General features: G+C 38.8%; 1 protein-coding gene across 4 annotated transcripts in view; it reads left to right on the top strand.

Moving 5' to 3' along the window:
• Positions 1-23,728, top strand: part of CACUL1 (CDK2 associated cullin domain 1) — an 82,868-nt gene that overhangs the window by 12,555 nt on the left and 46,585 nt on the right. For all 4 annotated transcript variants that reach the window (XR_006194812.1, XR_006194810.1, XR_006194811.1 and 1 more), the window contains exons 2-3: positions 14,103-14,229; positions 15,142-15,244. Coding sequence is in view for 1 of the 4 variants with exons in the window: in XM_042909156.1 (XP_042765090.1) it covers positions 14,103-14,229; positions 15,142-15,244 (230 nt within the window). In the remaining 3 variants the exon portion in view is untranslated. The remainder of the gene's footprint in view (positions 1-14,102; positions 14,230-15,141; positions 15,245-23,728) is intronic.

The following is a 23,728-nucleotide window of genomic DNA, read 5'->3' as shown; positions in this document are numbered from 1 at the left end:
GGCAGGGAAGGCTCAGTGACTTTTGTGAGGTCAGAGTTCCCAGATTGATCAGAGTCCACCAGACTGGTTCCATTTCAAGTCTCAAGGTCGTACTGTTTCACAGTCAGTACCCTTTCACTTAAGAGATTTATCTAAGATTTAAATTATTTTTGTATGGTTATTGTGTGTAACTTGCAGGATCATTCTATTTCTGATTTTTGAGCTATGTCAACCCTGTGCCTGTAAGAATTAAGAGATTCTTTTATGACAGTCACGGATGCTCTTTCGTCTTTGTTCATTGAGCTAATCATTTTCTTAAAGTTTTCACCTGTTACCAGAATCAGTTTACCCCACAGTCTGTGTTTCTCATTTCCATCATAACTGCCAGAACAGTCTGCCATGTCGTTTCCTCAAGAACTTTATTCTGGGTATCCATAGGTGATCATTTAACTCTTTACTGCTGCCTGACAGGTCCTGTTGTATTATGTTATCTGATGTTGGCACTGTCATCCTTGTCTAAATCCACCTAGATCGCAGGGCGCCCTGGTGGCTCAGTTGGTTAAGCATCTGACTCGGTTTTATCTCAGGTCATGATCTCGTGGCCCATGAGTTCGAGCCCATGTCAGACTCTGTGTTGCCAGCGCAGAGCCTGCTTGGGATTCTCTTTCTCTCCTTCTGTCTCTGCTGCTCCCCAGCTCACGTTCTCTCTCTCTCTCTCTCTCTCTCTCTCTCTCTCTCTCAAAAGAAATAAACTTAAAAACAAAAAAAAATCCAACTAGATGGGAAAACCAGAGCCAGCTTCCTAGCTTATGAGAGTGTGTCCTTAACTACTCCAGTACCAAATACTTTATCATTTATAGTTCAGTGCAAGCAATCACTAGGTATCCAAAGCAAGAAGAGATTTAATACTGGAATTAGGTCCTTGAAAAATTGTTGAAGAGGTTGGAGGTATAGAAGTCAGTGAGGCTGCTCCACTCGAGCTGAGGGCAGGCTCCTGCTGGTGCTGCGACACCACTATGCTTACGTCGTCACACCTGCCTCCCTCATCCCTGAAGCTGGTCACCAGACCCTGGAACTTGGAGTTGGGATGCCACAAATTCTAACGTCTCTTGACTTGCCAGAATCACCGGCAGCAATAATACATCCTTTGTCTCACTTTGGCCTTCCAGATTTCACTCAGATGTGTCTCATTGGTGGAATCCGATTTGGGAAGTGTAATTATTTAGTTCAGCTTTACATTCTACATTGGTTAGCTTTCTGTGATAATAACTCCCCACATCTCAGGAGCTTATGGAACAGCGCGGGTTTATTCTTGCTCATGTTATATTTGTGGCTGGCAGTTGGCTGTGGCTTTTCACATGTCCTCTCATTTGCAAGAGCAGCTCTTTTCTGGGTCCTGTCACTCTTGGCAGAGGCAAACAGAGGAGAGTGGACAGAAGCACTAAATGGCTTTTAAAGCTTTTGCTCAGATGTAGCACGTCACATCTGCTCATATTGCAAATATATTAAATAGAGTGGAATGAATGGTTCCCTGTTGCAAAGTATTGGGGATGGAGGCAGGTGGGACTGGGGTTTGAGGGTAAAAGGCAGTGAGGGGATAAAGACGGATAAAGACAGGGACAGCGGGGGGGGGGGGGGATCTTGCCTTGACTGACAATACTGTGCAGTGGTCTCAGGAGAGTGATTAACCTAGTGCACCAAATGTTTCTCTTCAGGTAAACAAAAGTTTCACGGTATTTTAAATTGAACTCCGTGAAATCACTCTGTTTTTTTTTTTTTTAAATTAATGATTAAAAATGTGTTAAAATGGACTTTTGAATTGGATGAAAAGTGTTAACTGATTTTAGTAAATCCTACCCTTTGCATCTGCCAGTTTCCAGATTGGTTGATCCTTTGGCAAGCGTATCAGTTAATACATTCAGGTCTTAAAATATGCTCTGTTTATAGCATCTGTGGTCGTTACTGGGTATTTTCTTACCTTTCAGTTTAGTGGAGTTGTGCCACAGTAAGTGGCACTATGATATTGATTGATTGGCCAGATTTCAGGATCTCATTGGGAGTCTTGTCTTGCCATTTTTGACATGTATTGCATAAAGTGACACTGATGAAACCTTAAGGGAAAGTCATTGTAATGTTTATATAAGGCCCAGTCCCAAATCCCTAAAGGAAATGAATGCTGCTTACTTCCTCTTTATTATTTTTTTAATGTTTATTTATTTTGAGAGAGAGAGGGAGGGAGAAGGGAGGGAGAGAGGGAGAACAAACACAAAAACAGGGGAAGGACAGAGAATCCCAAGCAGGCTCCACATTGTAAGCACAGAGCCCAATGTGGGGCTCGATCTCATGAACTGTGAGATCATGACCTGAGCTGAAACCAAGAGTTGGGACGCTTAACAGACTGAGCTGCCCAGGTGCCGTGCTTACTTCCTCTTTAAACTGTAACTCTGTAAGCTGTAGACGGTATGTAATCACATGGTAAACTGTTAAATACCATATAAAAATTATTTTTGATAGCCTTTTGTAACATGTCTTGGCAGGAGAAACTGGCTTTCCCTTTTTCTTTCTACTTTTGTAGTCATTAGGCTATTAACCTCTATGGGTAGAGTTATATATAGGTCCATACTTTGTAGTTGCAGTTGTTCTGACCAGACATCTGAATGGCATTTTATTCATCAAATATTTATTTAGGGTCTTCTGTATGCCAGGGTAATACTTTAGTCTCTGTTGATGAGATAGAGGTTAGTGTGGAAGATGATGACAGATAATTGTGATACGTTATGATTAAATGCTATAGTAAAGTTATATAAGTGCATGGTAGCATAGAGGAAAAAGAGAATCTTTATGAAAACCAATAAAAGTTTGTCAGGTGGGTTGAGGAGGCAGGATTGGGCTCAAGGAGACTTCCTTTGCAGAGGGAGCAGCCTGTGCTTAAGACCCAGAGTTGAAATTGTTGGAACACAGGGTTTGAGGAGGGAGTGGTACAAATTAAACCTAAATGGATAGAAAGGTGTGTAGATGTGAGGGGCTTGCCATGTTAGAGATAGGATTTTCTCCTGTAGGAATAGGAGCCACAGAGGGTATTAAGAGAGTCAACTTGGCAAAATTTGTCTTAGCATGTTAATTTAGATTAGAAAGGAGAGAGAATGGAGGCCTTGAAACTAGCTAGGGGGTTGTAATTTGTTGTAGTCTAGACAAGAAATGATGATGTGAAGGAATAAAGCATTGGAAGAGATCATTTTTCAGATTTTAGAAATATTTGGGGACTAGAGTCTATAAAATTTGGTGGTGAAGGAGGGAGGATATAGATATGGGAAGAGTATAGGTAGGTGTGTGTATGTGTGTGTGTGTGTTTCTGTGTGTGTGTCTTTTTTAAGGTCTGTGGAATAGTCATGTAGAAAGGTTTAGTGCGCAGTTGGTAAAATCTGAGCTTTTTCATTCCGTGTGCCTTAGAATATTGGAAATCCTGAAATACTGAAACTAAAATTTCTTTCCAGTACATTTGTTTTTCTGAGCATTTGAGATTCACCAAACTCATTGGCCTTAATAGAAAACAGCACAAAACTTTGTTTTTACTAAGATACAGGTTTATCATTTAAAAACTTAAACTGTATGAAAACCTATGTAATGAAAATCAGTGGTTCCCTCCTCTTCCACTTTCCATTCCTAACCCTCTAACTCAGAGTCAACTTTTTGTTCATTTAGCTGTTTCTTCTAGTATTTATCTACATACTTCAGTTGTTGTTATTGCTTAATTTTTCACTTTTATATGATCTGTTGGCTTCCTGTTATTAATATGAGGTTTTAGTTCTCTTATACTTCTACCTATCTTACCCCCTCAATTCTTTTAATACCACAATTTTTGGTTCAATTAATAAGCCATCTTTACGTTATGATTATGGCCAGGAATGCATTCGGATTACATTTTCCTACACAGAGATCTTCGTTATTAGTTGCTTTGTTTACACTTACATAATGTGTCAAACTTATTTTTAAAACTCTTCAGTGGCTTCATCAGATTCACCATGTATCTGTCACTGGTGTTTTAAAAATGTTCCATTAATCAGTATTTTCTTTTTGTCTGCTTGTGAAACTGTTAATCTTGTTTCTATTTATTCTTTAGGGCCACTGCCCAGTTGCTACTCAGGGGCTTCCCAGATAGTGTTTTCCGGTGTGTGTGTGTGTGTGTGTGTGTGTGTGTGTGTGTGTGTGTAGAACTTATCTTCTAGTAGCTTCCTGAGAAAATGTGTATATATAATAAAGTTTTGTCTTTCCGTGTCTAAAAATTCTGCTTTAACCCTTGATTGATATTTTGACTGGGTATAGAATTATTAACTGAAAATAACTTTTCCTTGGAATTTAAAGCGTTGCTTCATTGACTTTAAGCTTGCAGTATTACACTGGAGACTTCGGGTGCCATTTTAATTCTTGTTCTTTTGAACTAACCAAACTCCACACCCGAAAAACAAATAATTCAGTGAAGAAATAGACAGAAGACCTGAATAGACACTTTTCTAAAGAAGACATCCAGATGGCCAACAGGCACATGAAAAGATGCTCAATGTCACTCCTCATCAGGGAAATACAAATCAAAACCACACTGAGATACCACCTCACTCTGGTCAGAGTGGCTAAAATGAACAAATCAGGAAACTGTAAATGCTAGAGAGGATGTGGAGAAATGGGAACCCTCTTGCACTGTTGGTGGGAATGCAAACTGGTGCAGCCACTCTGGAAAACCGTGTGGAGATTCCTCAAAAAATTAATAGATCTACTCTATGACCCAGCAATAGCACTGCTAGGAATTTACCCAAGGGATACAGGAGTGCTGATGCAGAGGGGCACTCCTACCCCAATGTTTATAGCAGCACTTTCGACAATAGCCAAATTATGGAAAGAGCCAAAATGTCCATCAACTGACGAATGGATAAAGAAGACGTGGTTTATATATACAATGGAATACTCTTTGGCAATGCAAAAGAATGAAATCTGGCCATTTGTAGCAATGTGAATGGAACTGGAGAGTGTTATGCTAAGTGAAATAAGTCAGGCAGAGAAAGACAGATACCATATGTTTTCACTTATATGTGGATCCTGAGAAACTCAACAGAAGACCAGGGGGGAGGAGAAGGGGGGAAAAAGTTACAGAGAGGGAAGGAGGCAAACCATAAGAGACTCTTAAATGCTGAGAATAAACTGAGGGTTGATGGGGGGGTGGGGGAGAGGGGAAAATGGGTGATGGGCATTGAGGAGGGCACCTGTTGGGATAAGCACTGGGTGTTGTACGGAAACCAGTTTGACAATAAATTTCATTAAAAAAATAATTTTTGTTCTTTTGTATGTGACCTTTTTTCCCTTTGAGAAAATTTCTGGGATGTTGTGTTATTTTAATGTGTCAATATTTTTTTCCCTTTATGTTTTTTCTATTCTTTCTTTTTTTTCTGGAATTATTGGTAGTTATACGTTAAATTTCCTGTTTTTGTCTTCTATTAACTACTTCTGCTATATTTAATCTCTTCCTCAATGTTTTGGGAGAATTTCTTGATATTTTCTTCAGTTGTTTTTTTTTAACAGTTGCTATATTTTTACATTAAGATCATTTGGATTGCTTCTTTTTCATGGCAGTCTTTAGTTTTTATTTTACATCTCCAAAGATAGTAATTATATAGGTTTTTTAAAAGTTTTTAAGAAGTTCTCATATCTTTCTTTTTATCTTTTCAATTTTTGTTTTGATTTCTCATGTCAACTTTCTGCAGATATTGGTGATCTGTAGTGGTCTGTTCATACTTAAAACTGAAAAAGGCTAATTGTGGTAGTTCTGTGTTTACAAGGGACCTTACCAAGTATAAGTGTTGGCCTTCATTTTAGGCTATTTAGATGCAGAGCTACTATTTTGTTGGAGAACTGCCAAATATTAGTATGTGAATATCTTTTCTCTGGCACTGTTGAGTTTCTCTAGAGGGAGGATCTTCATTCTGGGAGAATGGTGGGGGAGGGGTAAGTGGAACAGGAAGTAAAGTACATTTTTCCTGGTCCATGGCATTCCCTAATTTACGAAAAGGATCAGGATTAGATGTTTGAGCATTTCTTATGTTGACTTTTTAATCTTTTTATTTGTTTTTTATTTTAGAGGGAGCAAGTGGGGGTGAGGGGTAGAGGGAGAAAGTGAGAGAGAGAGAAAGAGAGAGTGAGACGAAGGGAGAATCTCAAGCAGGCTCCACACAGCACGGAGCCTGATGCGGGGCTCAATCCCATGACCTTGGGATTATAACCTGAGCTGAAATCAAGAGTTGGACACTCAACCAACTGAGCCATCCAGATGCCCCTCTTCTGTTGACTTTGGCTTTTACTTAAATCAGCCCTGTGCTTTGTACACACATGTTTGTGCAGGTACCCCTTACCTCCTTAATGTATCTATGTCTCAGAGTCCCAGGCTTTTATCTTTCAGTTTTTGCACAGAATGACACTTCTGTAGATATGCAACCAATCTTCACTTCCTTCCTTCCCACTGCCCATTCTCTGCTTCTAACCCATACTCCTTGTATCCCGTCTTCGAGCCCTGAACTTCTCAGGGTCCTGCAGGGCAAAATTAGCTCACTTTTTGATGCTTGCACCTCAGCACACACTGCCTTATGCTACTACTTCAAAGTTAAATTTACCTGGTCTTAATGTCATGGAGAGATTGACTTAAGTCTTTGAGGAAATCAGCAGACTTCTAAAACTATGGCAGACTTGCACTTGGCATGGTTTATACCTGTGTATTCAGTTGAACAGATACTTTCTATATGAATATTAAGAGATTTGGGATTAGTTGGAATTAGAGCTATAATGATAGCCCTTGTCCTTTTCATATATCCTGTTATAACATGTTCGTTTTAGGATGTGTGTCACAGTCTCAAGTGTGATGTTGTAATTGTACAATAATGTGTAGTAATTCTTCTAGAGGTATGTAGATTTCATTGTTGCTGTTTGGCTGCTGTAGCTGGTTTTCTGATCAAGTAGTGATGAAGGACATTTGCATCATTACATTTCATTACATTTTGTCAAATTGAGAAATGTGTGGATTTTTTAATTTTTTTTTTTAACGTTTATTTATTTTTGAGACAGAGAGAGACAGAGCATGAACGGGGGAGGGGGAGAGAGGGAGACACAGAATCTGAAACAGGCTCCAGGCTCCGAGCTGTCAGCACAGAGCCCGACGCGGGGCTTGAACTCACGGATCGTGAGATCATGACCTGAGCTGAAGTCGGCTGCTTAACCGACTGAGCCACCCAGGCGCCCCAGAAATGTGTGGATTTTTAAGCAGTAAAACAATAATGAAATGTTTTTCCTATACAAGTTTTACAGTGTTTTTAGGAAAGAAACATGTTATTTTAAGCAAGGCAAAGCAGGTTATATATTTAGTTTCATATAGTTAGTATGTAAAAAGTCTTGTGGATTCTGTTTGGGGAGGATAGGATGGGGTGGGAAGCACAGAACCTTTAAACAATATTAATAAGGACTTACAGAAATAAATATAAGATAGTAGTGTTAATTTAATTGTTTATGTGAATGTAACTTCATTTTTACATGGAATGATTTCTTAATGATCACAGGAGACATTTTATATTGTCCATAGTATTTAATTGAATGAAACCACAAACTGTAAGTCTTAGAAACTTCCTAAACAAATGCCTGAAGCATGGAACTTTTAAAAGGTTTTTGTCTGCTTTTTTTGTTTTTAATGCTTATTTATTTATTTTTGAGAGAGAGAGAGAGAGAGAGAGAGAGAGAGAGAGAGAGCATGCATGTGAGGGGCAGAGAGAGAGGGAGACAGAGAATCCGAAGCAGATTCCACGTTGTCAGGGCAGAGCCTGATGCAGGACTTGAACCCATGAACTGTGAGATCATGACCTGAGCCACAGTTGGACACTCACCCTACTGAGCCACACAGGTGCCCCAGGTTTTTGCCTACTTAAGAAACAGTTGCTTCATTAGGACTTAACATTAGCTACCCTCCTCTATTGGCAAATCAGAATATACCTAACTTGTAGGGGTTTTTTTCTCCTAAGGGAAAGGATATTTAAAGTATTTGGTAACCCCTGTTACTATTTTTTTTTTTTAAACCAGCTAGTTCTCTTACGAACGGCTAAGTATTAACCACCTCTTGTGCCAGTATCAAGTTATTTTCCTTTTGAGAGAAATAAATAATTGGAAATTTCTTTTTTTTAGTTAACACCCCATTTATTTATTAGAATACATTACTTTGTTCTGCTTCAGAGTCTCCTGTTTTATTCTATTCCTTTTCTTCATTCCCACGGACTTTCCCCCAACTCCCAGGCTTTGTTCTTGGCCTTCAGCTTCTCTCTGTCCATTACTTGAAAGTGTTCAGTCATCCCGTTGTGCTGGAGAGAGTAGAGCATTCTACCAGGTGGTAATGTTTTGGACAACACAGGTTTACTGGATTGTCACTGATGAAGAAGTCATACTTTTTTTCCCAAGATCACATACACTAGCCAGAATTAAATAGAAAACCCAGAGCTTTTTGCCCTAGTCCATTCTGTCATCTTATCTGGTTGTCATTAATTATAGTTAATCTAAGAAGTCATTGCATTTGAGACATAATTTGGCCTATTAAATTTGGCTTAATCATTTAATTTGTAATTGCCTTTGTTGTATTTTTTTTTTTTAAGTTTGTTTATTTTTGAGGGTGAGACAGAGCATTGGGCGGGGGCGGGGAGGGGGTTGGGGCAGAGGCAGAGAGAAAGGGAGACACAGAATCCGAAACAGGCTCCAAGCTCTGAGCTGTCAGCACAAAGCCCGTCACGGGGCTTGAACTCACGAACTGTGAGATGGTGACCTGAGCCGAAGTCTGATGCTTAACCCACTGAGTCCCCTGGGCGCCCTGCCCTGCCTTTGCTGTATTCTTCAGGAGTCAATTCTGAATGAAGGCAGTGTTCTTGGTGGGAAGAAAAGAGACATAGAGGAATATATAAAGTTAAGGAATTTTTGATATGAAAACAGTTTCTAGCTGTTGTTTCACCATTCTTCTTTGATACATTCACACCTTTATTTGACTCTACAGGTTGTTCCGAATATACCTGTGACCCTGGCTGTCCTGAGCTGCTGGAGTAGCATTAGGCTGTGGGTCTCATTCAGACTTGAGCAGGTGTAAGAATCACCTGGGGTGCTTGGTAAACAGAGTCCTGTATTGTGACTCACTGCCCGCTCCTCTCCAACTTTCTGATTCAGTAGTTTTGGGCTAGGGCCTGGCAGTTGGCATTTACAACAAGTTTAGATGATACTGACACTGTTCTGAGTATCACGCTTGGAGAACCACTAATATAAGGTAATGAAAGGTCTTGCAGTAGACCAAGTATAAATTAATAATGCCTGATATAATTTCTGAATATATCTTCCCCTTCCTTACGAATAACAAAGAAATTCAAAAGGAATAGTAGAACTTAACCTGGTTTACTTCAGTCTGTGTGAAATAAAATATGCTTTAAACTTTAATTCCAGAGCAACCACTAAGTGGTATGCCATCAGCTGTTTTTATAGTAAGCATTTATTTTGGTTTTCGGTAAATTCATTCACGTGTTAGTGAGTACTTGTCATGTGCTAGGCACTCTTTGGCGGGAGTTGGGGCTGTAGTAGTAAATTCCTCCTCCAGGGGGCGAGTGTCTAGTTTGAGGAAGATGGACAGTGTGTAATATGTCAAGTTTTGATGAATTACTTGGATAAATAAGTATGAGAATTGAACATATGTATTCCTGCCTGGTATGAATTATATATCTCTAATAGTTTATTATTTATTAATAACCTGCTAATATTCCCAAACCTTAGATTTCAACTATTCCATGTGTTTTAGACTTTATTTCACTTTATTTTAGTAAAGATCAACTAAGCAACTTTCTCAGCAGGACTTAGACTGCATGAACTTGCTATCTAATAAATATGTGTTTCTAGGTTTAAGTCTTGTGACATGAGGTTTTGAGGCTAACACTAGGGATTTTACATTTTTTGAACTGGACTGTCTCTAGAGAGCACTGCATTCTTCAGTTCATTGAAATGCTCATTGTTCTGATTTTTATACTGGGCCTGCTTTGCTCATTTATTACTGACCTGGGCCTTGTTGGGTTTTGAGTTTTAGTATCTTTAAACTGCTTAAAAAGTAGTGCATTATTTTCAAGCTGGAAAACACAACCTAGATAAAATTTAGAAATTTAATGGTAATTTTTGTTCAGCGTCCATGCTTTATATTTCTTTCGGTCAGTCTGAACTTTTTTGTGGACAAAGTTGAGAGTGATTGACTACGTTTCTCTAACAAGAGGATCTAGTTTTAAAATTCAAGGCTACATACTGCACACATACAAACACATGCTTTGTATGTATGTGTATATATTTTTTTAAATCAGGGATTAGGTTGAGATTAGCAAGGAAATAATAGATACCTTGAAGTTTCTTGGATTGTCATTTTAAGTGTTGATTGCAGATTGGCATGAAAAACCTTCCTAATCTTTGGCTAAGAGTTTACACCAACATGTGCTCATTCTTCATACTACCTCTGGTTCTCTTGATGCTTGTCTGTATTCTGTTCTTTTGCTACCATGGTGAAGATCAGCTAGTTTCCTAGAAGAAAGTGATGTTAGCTAGTGTCTTAATCCATTCAGCTGTTACAACAATATCAGAGACTGCATGGCTTATAAATCACAGAAACTTATTTCTCACGGTTCTGAAGGCTGGGAAGTCCAAGATGAAGGTGCTGGCGAATTCAGTCTGGCAAGGGCCCGCTTCCTGGTTCCTGTAGACTGTCTTCTTGCTGGCGACTTCTGTTACATAAGGAGTGAGGAAGGTCTCTGGGGGTGCTAATTCCATTTGTGAGGGCCTCACTCCCATGACCTAATTACCTCCCAGAGGCCCTTCCCAGTACCATCACATTGGAGGTTAGGATTTCACCCTATGAATTTTGGGGGAAGAAACACAGATAGTCTGTAATAGCCAGCATTTAATAAAGGTCAGCTGAATTGGCTACTTATTTATTTATTTTCCAAGCAAAATATATGTAGAAATAGACGTATATTATATTTAAAGATGGAAATGTAAAGTGGAAATAGATATGGCTTTTTTTGATGTGGAAATAGGCTTTAAGATTTTCTTCTGTGATCATGCCTTTTTCATTTTGGTTTTAAAGTCTCTTTTCAAAGATACTTAAAAGCAGAACATAAAAAAAAAAAAATGCCACATGAAAGATACCTGAGAGGCATCAGCAATTACTGCTTCTGTAGTGGGACTCCATTCTGTACTTACAGCCGCAGGATTTTACATTTTAGATTCTTTTTTCTCCTTTGTATCCTTGACTTGGTGATTTGCTGAAGTGTAAAGCCTGTGGTTGAGAAGTAGGAGTGCTTTCCAGTTGCAAGCAGAGGTGGAGATCATCGAACTCAGCAGTTGGGGTGCCATGGGATGATTATGTTAATTCTTGGCTTCTGTACTTGAAGTTTTCTTTCTGAGCATGCCACTTACCTTCGTTAAGCCTCAACTTTTGGTGTAGAGTGGGTATGTGATCTGGTTTAGGTGATATAGGAGATTCAATGAACTAGAACCACATAGAAGAGAAAATCACTTTCGGTTGATCGCTGACAGTGGCCTTTGTGTTTGTGGACAGAGTAAATGGGTGGGGCACCAACAATTTCTGCTGTATTCTCAGATATGCTGAGCTTCTCTTACATCCATTCTCATCTCAGTACACAGCAACCCCATCCTTGGTGCTCAGGCCAGAAACTTTGGAGTCATTCTGGACCCTTCTGTCATATCTCACATCTAGACTGTCAGCAAATCTGGTTGGCTCAATCTGTAAAATATGTACAAAGTCTGACCTCTCTCACCCTCACTGCTACCACCTGGTTCAACCTCCATCATCTCACAGCCTCCTGACTTTGCTTACTCCCAACATAGCAGCTGGATGACCCATAGAAAACCCAAGTCAGAACACATCACTTCTCCATCCAAAACTCTCCAGATGTCCCCATCTTACTTAGAGTAAAAGCCAGTCTTTTTTTTTTTTTTTTTTTTTGGTTTGACAATATTATTTAATATTTTATAACATATCTTTTTTTTTTCAATATATGAAATTTATTGTCAAATTGGTTTCCATACAACACCCAGTGCTCATCCCGAAAGGTGCCCTCCTCAGTACCCATCCCCCACCCTCCCCTCCCTCCCACCCCCCATCAACCCTCAGTTTGTTCTCAGTTTTTAAGAGTCTCTTATGCTTTGTAAAAGCCAGTCTTTAAAATGTCCTCTACGGCCCTCTGTGATCTGGCTTCGTCCATCCTTTTGTGTGTGTCTGTGTGTGCGTGCATATACAGTTCCTTTTGGTTTTAGCCTTTTATGTAGCCAAAACTTTTCTTTCTTCATTCCCTTCAGTGCAGGAATTCATTGGTCAAGATTTTCATTCCATCTTTACTACTCCATCCTGCTTGATTTTTGTTTTGTTTTTTTACATTTTCACATGGTAAATTTACTTATTGTATAAATTTCTGTTGGTTTTGACAACTGCCTGGAGTGGCGTATCCACCCAGATGATTCTACACAAAACAGTTTGTTCTCCCATGTTACCCTTTGTAGACAGTCCTCCCCACCCTCTGGCCCCTGGCAACCACTAGTCTGTTTTCCTTTTTATAGTTTGACTTTACTGGCATCTTATATAAATGAGAATCTTATAATAGCCATTTTGGTCTGAGTCTCAACTGGCGAAATGCATTTAAGATTATTCCATGTCGTATGAATGTGTTCTTTAGAATAAATATAAGCAAGAGGGGTGCCTGAGTAGCTCAGTCAGTTGTGCATCTGACTCTTGATTTCAGCTCAGGTCATGATCTCAAGGTCGTGGGATTGAACCCTACATTGGGCTCCACTCTGAGCATGGGGCCTGCTTGGGATTCTCTCTCTGCCTCTCTGCTCCTCCCCTGCTCACACATGTGCATGCACGCTTGCTCTCTCTCTCTCTCTCTCTCTCTCTCTCTCAAGATAAATGAACATTTTTTAAAAAGAATAAATTTAAGCAAGAAAAAGTGAATTCATTTAAAGAAAATACTGAGCAACAATGACAGGTGGTACATACATATCAGAGACCTCTTGAAGCTGAATTTGGAAATCAGTAGGTAAAGGCTTTCTTTATCTGGTACTTCTGACAGTAATTAGCCATGTACTCTTAGGGAAGTCAACTCTTTGCTTCCCACTTGCTGGTAAAATGAGTAGTAAAATACTTGATGTAGTAGTTGTTACCTTCTGCCTCTTGAGATGGCGGTGGTTCTAGAAGACTCAGGGTATTTTAGGTTCTTTGGATAGCTCCTTTTTCCAGCGGGCAGGGGCAGAGTAGCTCTTTTTAACGTTGGCGTTTCATTGGTGTGAATCCCGTCACCCTGGATTTCAAAGTTGTTAGGACCAGCTGTTGTAAAAACTTTATGAAACCTTTAGTGAAGGAAGGAGAGCCAGACAGTAGGAATGAGGTCAGCCTCAATGCAAGTCTCCAGTTGGTTGATGTTTTTCTGTTGCGCTTATCAAGTGTAAGTTGGTAGAGTCTGAGTCCGAGCCTTAGTAATGTCCAGGAAGTGCTGGTGGTGCAAAAATGCCTGCGAGTTTCTAGCAACCTCTTTTGTCACTGTAGCATTTGGACTTATAATATGGGGATAGTCCTATGTTACGTGAATTTTCTCGGGGGTGTCGCTGAAGATTGATTGTTGAGGTTCATAATTTTCCAGAACTTTGTTGTGGTTCATGGATAGGCTGCCTTGTCACATCATTGGCAACATGTATTTGAGGGTGACGTGCGTTTGAAAATGCTCCACTGATAACAGATACGAAAACTGGAAAAGGAAACCAAAGATACTTGCTTGTTTTGTTTTTATTTTTAAAGATGGATTCATGGTCATTCCTTTTTAAATCATAATTAATGGCTTCTTTAAAATCCCTGGCAAAGTTGCTGTTTCCTTGTTTTTGAAATGGGATAATAATTGAGTTGTATTTAGGGATTGAATGTCAAAGAAATTAGAATAAGTGAAAGGAATTTGAGAGCACAAAATTGCTTTGATTTGTGTTTACATGTGGTATGTAGTAATATTTATTTTACTTTTTACTTTTAGTAATGAATGTTATAACTATTGAAGATTATAAGAGCACTTACTGGCCAAAATTGGATGGTGCCATAGATCAGCTTTTAACCCAGAGTCCTGGTGACTATATCCCCATATCCTATGAACAGATATACAGGTAAGTCAAGATTTCATTTGCCTGGGTTTGAGAGGGTATGTTGAGATTCATGACACCTTGAATTAAGGCAGTAGGTATGCATATAATACATGTATGGTGAGGCTCTATAGGTGATTTGTATATTCCACACTTGGTGGTTGGAGGTTTGATTTTATACTTTCTGCTTCAGAATTGGCTTTTGAATCAAGGTAGAGTTAACCTCAACTCGATTAGACTTCCTCCCACCTCAGCCTGCTACCCCCACTATACATAATGAAGAAACTTTGGAGGTCAGTGAAAAAGACACGGATGACCAGTATCTGGTGCAAAAATAATGTATTTTTTGTTTCACAGGGAGACCCTTGCTCGATCTGTTGATGTTTATTGACACACAATTCTGTCTTTGGTTATTTTGTTCCCCGGGTCCTGGTAAATGGAAACAGCAAATTAGTGAGGACCTGGGGTAGGACATGAGATCAGCCCTGTCACAGAGGAGGAAGCGACAGTTGTGTTGTTCGACACAAGTGATGCACAAAGAGATTACATTGCAAACCTTTTGTGAGTTAGAAACTTGGTGCTAATTATCTCTCTCCCTTATTTTGATATTCATTGAAACGAGAGAGTGAGTGAGAAGCTAGTTTGTAAGTAGTTATAGTCAGATTCTCAGATTCTCACCTGATACTAGATTATCTACTACTGGCAAAATGTGTAATGCATTACTCTGAAAGATTTGCAGCTGGTGGTAGTATCTCTTTCATCTGAGCACTGATTGGGGCAAGGTAAACTTCTATTTAAAAGTTGTGATTGGTCAGTTTTTTAGGCCCGAGTTGATTATTTGACCAGTGTCCGTATATCCAAAGTATGCATTCATCTTAGGTTGAATGAAGTTCTTTGTTGCTAACTTGGTTTTTCTGTTTTGGTTTCCCCCCACAGTTGTGTGTATAAATGTGTCTGCCAGCAGCATTCAGAACAGATGTACAGTGATCTGATTAAAAAGATAACTAATCACCTAGAGAGAGTCTCGAAGGAGCTGCAGGTAAAGAACTGATCATACTGATTTTTGCTTCCTTGGGATTTTTGGACTGGTTGAAAGTAGTCTCTGTGATATATATTTGGAGGCTTGTTAATTTATAAATATTTCCTAGATGAGTATTGACCAAATTACCTAACCTTTAGAGTAATTTGTTAGAAAATGAGATATAAATTGTGGAACTTTTTAGATTGAATATACTTCAGACTTTAACAGATTCCATTTATTATGTCAGCGTTGCTTTTATTTAAAACTTGATTGTTTCTGCTAACCTTAGTATTTGATGACTTTTATAATATAAATGTAGGTATATTTTAATTTTTTAACTGTAACTTTTTTGATATTATCTTTGAGGATTGGTGATGGCCTGTAGTTTCTAATATTTGCTAATATAAACAAGTGAAGTCACATTTTGTTGATAAACCCTCTGTAGATGAACATCATCCCAGCTGTAAAATTTGGGTAGGGCAGGTTGCAGAAAGTATTCTGTTGAAGGAAGCACTTGGCCTCTGATCCCTGTCCCTCCCTGCCTTAGTAAAGTTTCCAGTGCTTGAAGGTCAGGGACTATCTTTATGCCAGGGCCAGATCATATTTTCGTTCTGGTGCAGAAGTGACATGTATAGAAAAGTCACTCAGCAATAGATGACCAGGATCCATACCACACTTAGGAAGTGCTCCAGCAATTCTGGAATATCCACAGTTTCTAGCATGCTTTGGCCTTGGATATTGTTCCTCACTTGCCTTCTGGTCTGAGGTATCTTGGTCTTGTTTACTGCAAACAGTTGCCCTAAGTAGCTTTTATTTATTTATTTTTTGATTGTAGCCAGAGCTATGTTTATCATGGCCAAATACATAGTTTTCCTGTTGTTAGAGTGTAAATTGTTCTTTAATCTTTTTGCCACCAAATATGAAATATTTACTCATTTAACAAACAAATTTATATATTAAAAAAATTTTTTTTTAAAGTTTTATTTATTTTGAGAGAGAGCAGGCCGGGGAGGGGCAGAGAGAGAGAGGGAGAGAGAGACTCCCAAGCAGGCTCTGCACCATCAGCATGGAGCCCAACATAGGGCTCGAACTCAAACTGAGATCATGACCTGAACTGAAACCCAGAGTAGGACACTTAACCGACTGAGCCACCCAGGCGCCCCTAACAAAAAAGTTTGGTACCTAAGCATTATAAGTTGTGGATGAAACCCAGGATCTGTGCATGATAGCTTTGAGTTACTTGCTGACGAATTCTTGATTCTACGCTTGCCCTTACTTCTCACATCCAATTTACTACCAGATCTTGTTTGCTTCCTATTTCTCTCTTGGCTCCTGTCCACTTCTCTTCACTAGCCACTACCAACCCAGGCACTGAAACACTCATCTAAGCTGGTTACTCTGCCTCTAGTCTTCACATCTCTTGCTTTATTCTTCATTTCAGAGTGACGGTTTCTAAAGCATAAATCTGATGATCATTTTTCTACTAGATGGAAGTTCAGACTTTTTCATATGACTTAGGAAACCTTTCATTATTTGATTCTGCTTATTTCTGTAGCCTGATATGTTATGTCTCTGCTCCTGTGTATTGAACTTACTTCAGTTCCTTGAACAGTTTATGTACTCTTCTTGGCTTTTGCCGTGTTAACTCGATGGCCTGGAAAATTCTTCCTTTTTCTCTGCCCTCTTATTTTTTTGGCTGGCGTGATCTTACTCTGGCTGCAGCTTGGACATCATTTGATTTGGGAAACATTCTCTGATACTTTGTTCCCCCAAGTCTGGGTTTGGGGGCCCCTCACCTGTGCCTTTGCGACACCTAGTATATTATTGTAGTTCATTCTGGGTATTATAACTTCTTGTTTAGCTGTGCCTTTCCCTCCACCTGCCCCCAATATTATTTTCTGGGAAGGCAGAGGAACATGTCTGCTTTCTTTGTTATTGTGTCTTTAGCACCTAGCCCAGTATCTGATACATCCTAGCTGTTTTTATTGCGTTGTTAGTACCTAGTCTAGTATCAGATACATACTAGGCATTACATGCCTATTGAATGCAATGTATATCAAATATTTACTAATAAATAATTTACTGCTTGTTGAATAACCTTTTTCTAGTAGAAATCTGAATGTAATCATCTTTTTTAACATCAAGCATTAGGTGGTTTTGGTGTTCAGGAGTACCAGAGCTTTTATTAGAACAGCAAAGAACTCAGTATCCTCAAAAAGGATGATTTTTATTAACACTGTTTTGCTGTTATTGAAATAATACTAATTAATCTTCTAAAAGAAAAAAAAGCAAACCATTTCAGTTCAATTATCAGGGCAAGATATGCTACTTGTCCTATTTATATCTATGAAATGTGGGTTGAAAATGTTACTATGTGTATTACACTTGGGCCCTGACTTCACATGTAGATCATTAATTTGACCAATAGAACTCTGATTTGCTAAATTCATTTGTTAAATTGGAGCTTCTGCTTGAGTAGATTTTTCTTGTATTTAGTCTTATTAAGCACTGTAAGACGTTTTTTCATTCTTACAGTTACAGTGTTATATTTTTAAAGTTAGAGGGCACAATAGTATTGTATTATCAAGCTCAATCAAATTGGTAGTTTTGGAAGGTCACTTGGTTACATCTTTGCCGTGTGTTTGCTTCACCAATTATCAATAATATGAAGGTAACCTGTTACTTGCCCAGGCTGTGCTGCCTGGGGTACCAGTCGGTACTCTGGAGTCACTAAGGTTTAGAGACTAAGTTTCTGAGGTTTTGGAGAATGGTCCCTGTCAGTGTGCCTAGAGCTCTCTCATTCTTTATCATGAATGTCTGATTGTCCATTAACCTTACTTTATTGATGGACCTTCGTTTATTTAACTGATTTTTGATTGATGAATATTTAGATTGCTTCCAATCTTTGGGTGTTACTAACAGTGCTACAGTGTTTACTACGTCCGTCCGTATTGCAGTTCACCAAAGTTGTACCAACGTACAGTCTAACCAGTTACGTATAGATCGGAGTGCCTGTTTTCCCCCACCCTTTCTTACTAATACAGCATATTAGAAGACTAAATTTTCACTTTAGGTAATGAAGTAATTTTTATTAAAAACGAAAACATAAGAGTGGTATCTTTTTTGATGTTAGTATTTTGGAAAGCACATTGATAAATGTAAAGGTAATATATAAAACCAAGGGAATGTAGTTGATTTTTAGAATCAGTACATGTTCTACTTAAGAGTTCAGCGATATGGCCTATAAAAATATTTTACTTCAGAATGATATCTTTTGTAAGATTCTAAAGTCTAACCATTATTAAATAGCCTGGTGAAGTGGGTAAAAACATGGGGACCTGCGTTTTGGTCTCAACTCTGCCACTCAGTAGTTGTGTGCCTCTTGACTAAACATGCTGGTATCTTGTAAATTTTCTCAACATTGAAATGAAGTGGCTTTACTGAAATATCTGGTTGCATTAAGCAAAGTAATGTATTTTGTCTACTGCTTCCTGCTTGGCAAATGCTTCTTCGTTGTTTTCCCAGGCTCAAGCTTGTTAGTGTCCACCTGTGTGGAATGTTCTGGACTCCTTGCGCTCCCCTCAAAGCAAAACAGACCATTGGAATTTTTCCTTCTGGATACTTACAACACCTTGGCAATGACAACCCTGTTAGAGCAGTTGTTGCGTTATATTGTTTCTGCGTCCGTGTTTGGCCATCTCGCAGGTCCTCCTATGAGGGCACAGACTCTGTTGTATTTGTCTTTTTATCCGTCATGTCTGGCATACTCCCAACACAGCAACTAAATTTGACCTATCCTATGGAAAGAGTAGCCTGATTAGGTACATACAATCACTAATCTCTAGATGTTTAGGCATTTTATAAATTTATTCAGTGTTCAGTTGATTCTGTTTATTGATTTATTCATTGTTACAAATACGTGGCATAAGTTTTCATGTGGAACAGAACAAGACTATATGCCAGGCTCCATGAGCCAGAAAAGTTTAATTTGGGTGGAACGTTTTGTTTGCAACTCTGATTTTAGAAATGAAATACTGTTAAAATTTGCTAAAACAAAAGTGGGATGAGTTGCATTTGGCACATCATCAGAAATGTAGTACTGGTGTTGATAAATCCATGAGTTAGACCTTCAGGGCATGGGCCTTTATCTTTCAAGGACATCTTAAAATAGCTGCAGGTTTGTATGGTTTATGTGTCAGAGTGACTTATTTATCTCCATCATAAGTCATATCCTGTTGGGGAGACTGAAGGGTATATGAAATAATCTTACATATTGCGCAGTTATTGACTTAAAAACTAGAGACTACTGTTTTCAGAGATTTCAAAAGATTTTAATTAGTTAAACCTAAATGTTTCTGCGTAACTGTATACTCTAACGTGTTGACTCTTAAAAAAAAAATCGGGGCACCTGGGTGGCTCAGTTGGTTGAGCGTCGACTCTTGATTTTGGCTCAAGTCATGATCCCAGGGTCATCGGATTGAGCTCTGTGTCTGGCTCCACGCGGAGTGTGGAACCTGCTTAAGATTCTCTCCTCCTTGGACCCTCTCCCCTGCTCGCACTCACTCTTAAAAAAAGGAAATCCTAGTTCTTTTATTTTGGAAACAATGACTTTTCTACCACTTAAGTAACTTTAAAAAGCTTTTTTGTTATTTAGTTTATTAAGTTTCAAAAATCACTTAAATAGCTAACCCTACTCAGTATTCTGCTTACATTATACTACACAGCATGTATATCTATACTTTTTTACCTACTACTAGATTGTTTGAGCTGTGATAGTGTTTTGCGGTAGGTTTTTTTTTTCTTCCAAGTTTTTATTTATATTCCAGTTAGTTAATATATAGTGTAATATTAGTTTCATGAGTAGAATTTAGTGATTCATCACTTACATGTAACACTCAGTGATCATCACAACAAATGCCCTCCTTAATACCCATCATCCATTTAGCCCATCCCCCTGCCCACTCCCTCTGCCTCAGGTTTTTTTAAAGCCATTCTGCTCCCTTGCATTTAACTCCTCTCTTCTTTAAATAAATTCTCTATTAATATATTTTCCTTTTTCTGTATCTCTAAAGCCTCAAATGTGAATTTCTAGTTCTGATTTTTTAATATACCAGTGAATGGAAATAGGTAACAGGTTTATTAGTTTAGTGAACGATATTCTGGTTAGTTGTGGAAAATTCTGTTGAAACTCTTAGCAGTCCCCATACTTTTGGTGAGGGCTCAGACCAGGTTCTCCAAATGTCTGTTGACCATTTCAACTGGGATTTCTTCTTGTGGATGCCTCATATTCGTGTCTAAATCTAAATTCCTCTTCACCCAAATAATTTTCACTCTCAGACTTGAGATTTCATGTTCATCTTTGACTCCTTTTTTCTCCTTCGCCCCTTGTTTCCAGGTGATTGTCAAGGTTGATAGAACACTATCATTTCCCTTGCTTCTGTCATCTTTCAGTCTAATTGCTGGTGTTCTTCTCCATGTCAGTATTGGCTCATGTCTGCAGCATTCTCCCAGTTGGTTTTTCTATACTCTTTGGTTAAGTAATCTTCTGAAAACACTAATATGATGGGCACACTTTCTTGTTCAGAAACCTTAGACTCCCTATTGCCTTTCTCAGTCACAGTCAATTTTTTGGTTAGTATAAAAAACTGAGCTGGTTGATTGGTTATGGGGGTTCCTAGTGGGAAACCTGATGTAGCCAGTGCCTTCCATCCAGGTATATAAGGTAGTCTGTTAGGTATAACAGCAGATAAATGATTGATAAGGCTAGATAATTTGGACCAACGCTTTACTGATTACAATGTAAAAAATGGACAAGGTTGCTAATAAAAAGTGTAAGGAATTATAGGATCACAATCGGAGAGAAGGAAACCCAGAGAGGGGAGTCTAGCACTTGAGCCATTTCTCCACTAGGGGCCCCTGTTTATTCTGGAAAAGAAAGCTAATTGGCCGAGAATTTAATAGAGTTTTGATGGGCTTGTGGGGGTAGGGCGATAAAAATTGGGAGATTAGAGTCCATCAAACGTGAAGGATCACATCCCAACAGTAGCAAAAGTAGTAAGTTACCGACTGTTGTAACTGGAGCCTGATGCCTGACTGCATTAAGGTGGTGTGGATTGGCTAGTGCCTCTAGTTGCTTACCAGAAGCAAAAGTAAATTGTCTCTGAGAAAGATAACATTATCTGAGGCATCAGATGGTTCTCTGATTTTTCATAAACAGTATCTGGCACTCCATCAGAAATAACTAGTCATGTTAGGAGGTGAGCATAAAAGTAAAAGAAATGGTAAAATCCATTTCCGGACAAGAATTGAGAGAATCCGTCATCAGTAGTCTCTCACCTTAAAGAAGTAATGAAGAGTGTTGTTCAGATAGAAAGAATATGTTCCTAGATGAAAACTTGGAGAATCAGGTAGAAATGAAGAACAACAGAAGATAAATGTGTGAGTGTAGAATAATAATGATAATGTCTTATAGAGTGTAAAAATCTATGTAATCAAAACACATGACAATTACATGTAAGGTGGAAGGGAGTACCTGGGTGTCAAATGTTCTAAGGCCCTTGCATTGTGTAGAAAGAGGTGAAATACTAAGTTGGACTGCTAACAAGGATGCAGTCTGTAATTTTAGGGTAGCCACTAAAAGAATGGTAAAAGAAAGTATAATTAACAGGTAACAGAGGAAGAAAATGGAATAACTTAAAAATAATCAAGGAAATCAAGAAAGGATTAAAAAAAAAAGGACAGAGAACAGATGGAACACATAGAAAACAAATAGTAAGGTAATAAATTTAAACTTCAGCATATCAAGCAAGGGCCACCTGGGAGGCTCAGTCGGTTAAGCATCCGATTCTTGGTTTTGGCTCAGGTTATGACCTCACCGTTTGGGAGTTTGAGCCCGACGTTGGGCCCTGCGCTGCCAGGGTGGAGCCTGCTTTAGATTTTCCCTCTCCCTCTCTCTGCCCCTGCCCTATTTGCGCTCCCTCTCAAAATAAATGAACTTAAAAAAATTTTTTTAATTAAAAAAATCATTTAAAAATAAACTTCTGTGCATCAATTATTATGTGAAATGTTAAGACTACCGTATTTAAAAAAGTAAGCAGATTATCAAACTGAATGCAATTCTGCAACCTTATGAAATGCTGCTAATATGAGGCAGCATATTTAGCATAATCTTAGACAGAAGGATTGAAAATAAATGATGGAAAAAGGTATACCATACAAACATAAGCCTGAAAGAAAGATGATATAGCTACATTGATATCATAAAAAGTAGACTCAGAGCAAGAGGTACTATTGTATATAAAGAGAACTTGTTTTAGGTTTATTTATTTTTGAGAGAGAGAGTGCACGCGTGCAAGTTGGGGAGGGATAGAAAGAGGGAGAGAGAATCCCAAGCAGGCTCTGTGCTACCAGCATAGAGCCCGATGCAGGGCTCGAACCCACGAACCGTGCGATCATGACCTGAGCTGAAATCAAGAGTCGGACACTTAACCGACTGAGCCATCCAGTTGCCCTTAAAGAGAACTTTTTATAATAAAAAGTTCCAGTTCCAGGAAGGTATGTAACATTTCTAAAACGTGTATGCACCCAATAACATAACCCCTAAAAGGATAAACAGACACATCCATAATCATAGTGACAAGTTAACACATCAGTGATGTTAGCAGCATTTATCTCAAGAAATTAGAAAAAGAATACTGATGAAACCCAGAGAAAGAATTAAGTCACAATCTTTGCTAGTAGACCGTTGAAATGATCCGAAGTGTTCAGGAAACTGTGGTACAAAACAGAGTAAGAAAAGTGCCATGACAGACTAACAGTGTAATAGCCACAGCCAGATGGAGGAGTAGAGAGGAGGCAGCATTAAAAATGATACGGCACGAAGAATGGGTAGATGTTTGGGGAGGGAGCACTTTGGGGCTAAGAAAGCTTCATGAGCAAAGGCAGTTTCTGGGGAGGTTTGGGTAGCAAAGAGAGGTCCTGTGAAGTTAGATGTGGTGTTTGAGGGAAACTGGGAGGAGATCAGGCGGAAAAAAGGCAGATTGGAACCAAACTGTAGAAGCCCTTACGTACCAGGAGTTGCATCTTAGGTCAATGTAGAATACAAAAGATTATATAAATATAAATCGGTTGCAGTAGACCAGGTGAACTACAGGTCCACAGTTCCTTATCTGAAATACTAAAATCCAAAAAAAAGCTTTGAAAGCGTATTTTTCTTTTTGTAAGTTTGGTGTCAAAACTCATGTTGTAGTAAAACTTGATTTAAACTCGTGAGGAACTTGGTGGGAACATTTACATATTTTTTTTCCTCAGAAATATCCGTGTGTTACGAATTTCTCCCAAAAGATCAGTGTGTTGCTATTCCCGATCTCTACTGCATATTCCCAATCTCTACACATAACATATTGTGTAGATACCATGATACCTTCTGAATCTGAAAAGTTCTGAATTAATGGCACACCTCTAGCCCCAGGAATCTGGGACAAGAAATTGTGGACTTGTTGG

The sequence above is a fragment of the Panthera leo genome, chromosome D2, assembly GCF_018350215.1.
Source record: "Panthera leo isolate Ple1 chromosome D2, P.leo_Ple1_pat1.1, whole genome shotgun sequence".
NCBI classification, from domain to species: Eukaryota; Metazoa; Chordata; class Mammalia; order Carnivora; family Felidae; genus Panthera; species Panthera leo.
The sequence above is the reverse complement of the archived record's forward strand: the minus strand, read 5'-3'. Positions and strand labels throughout refer to the sequence as shown.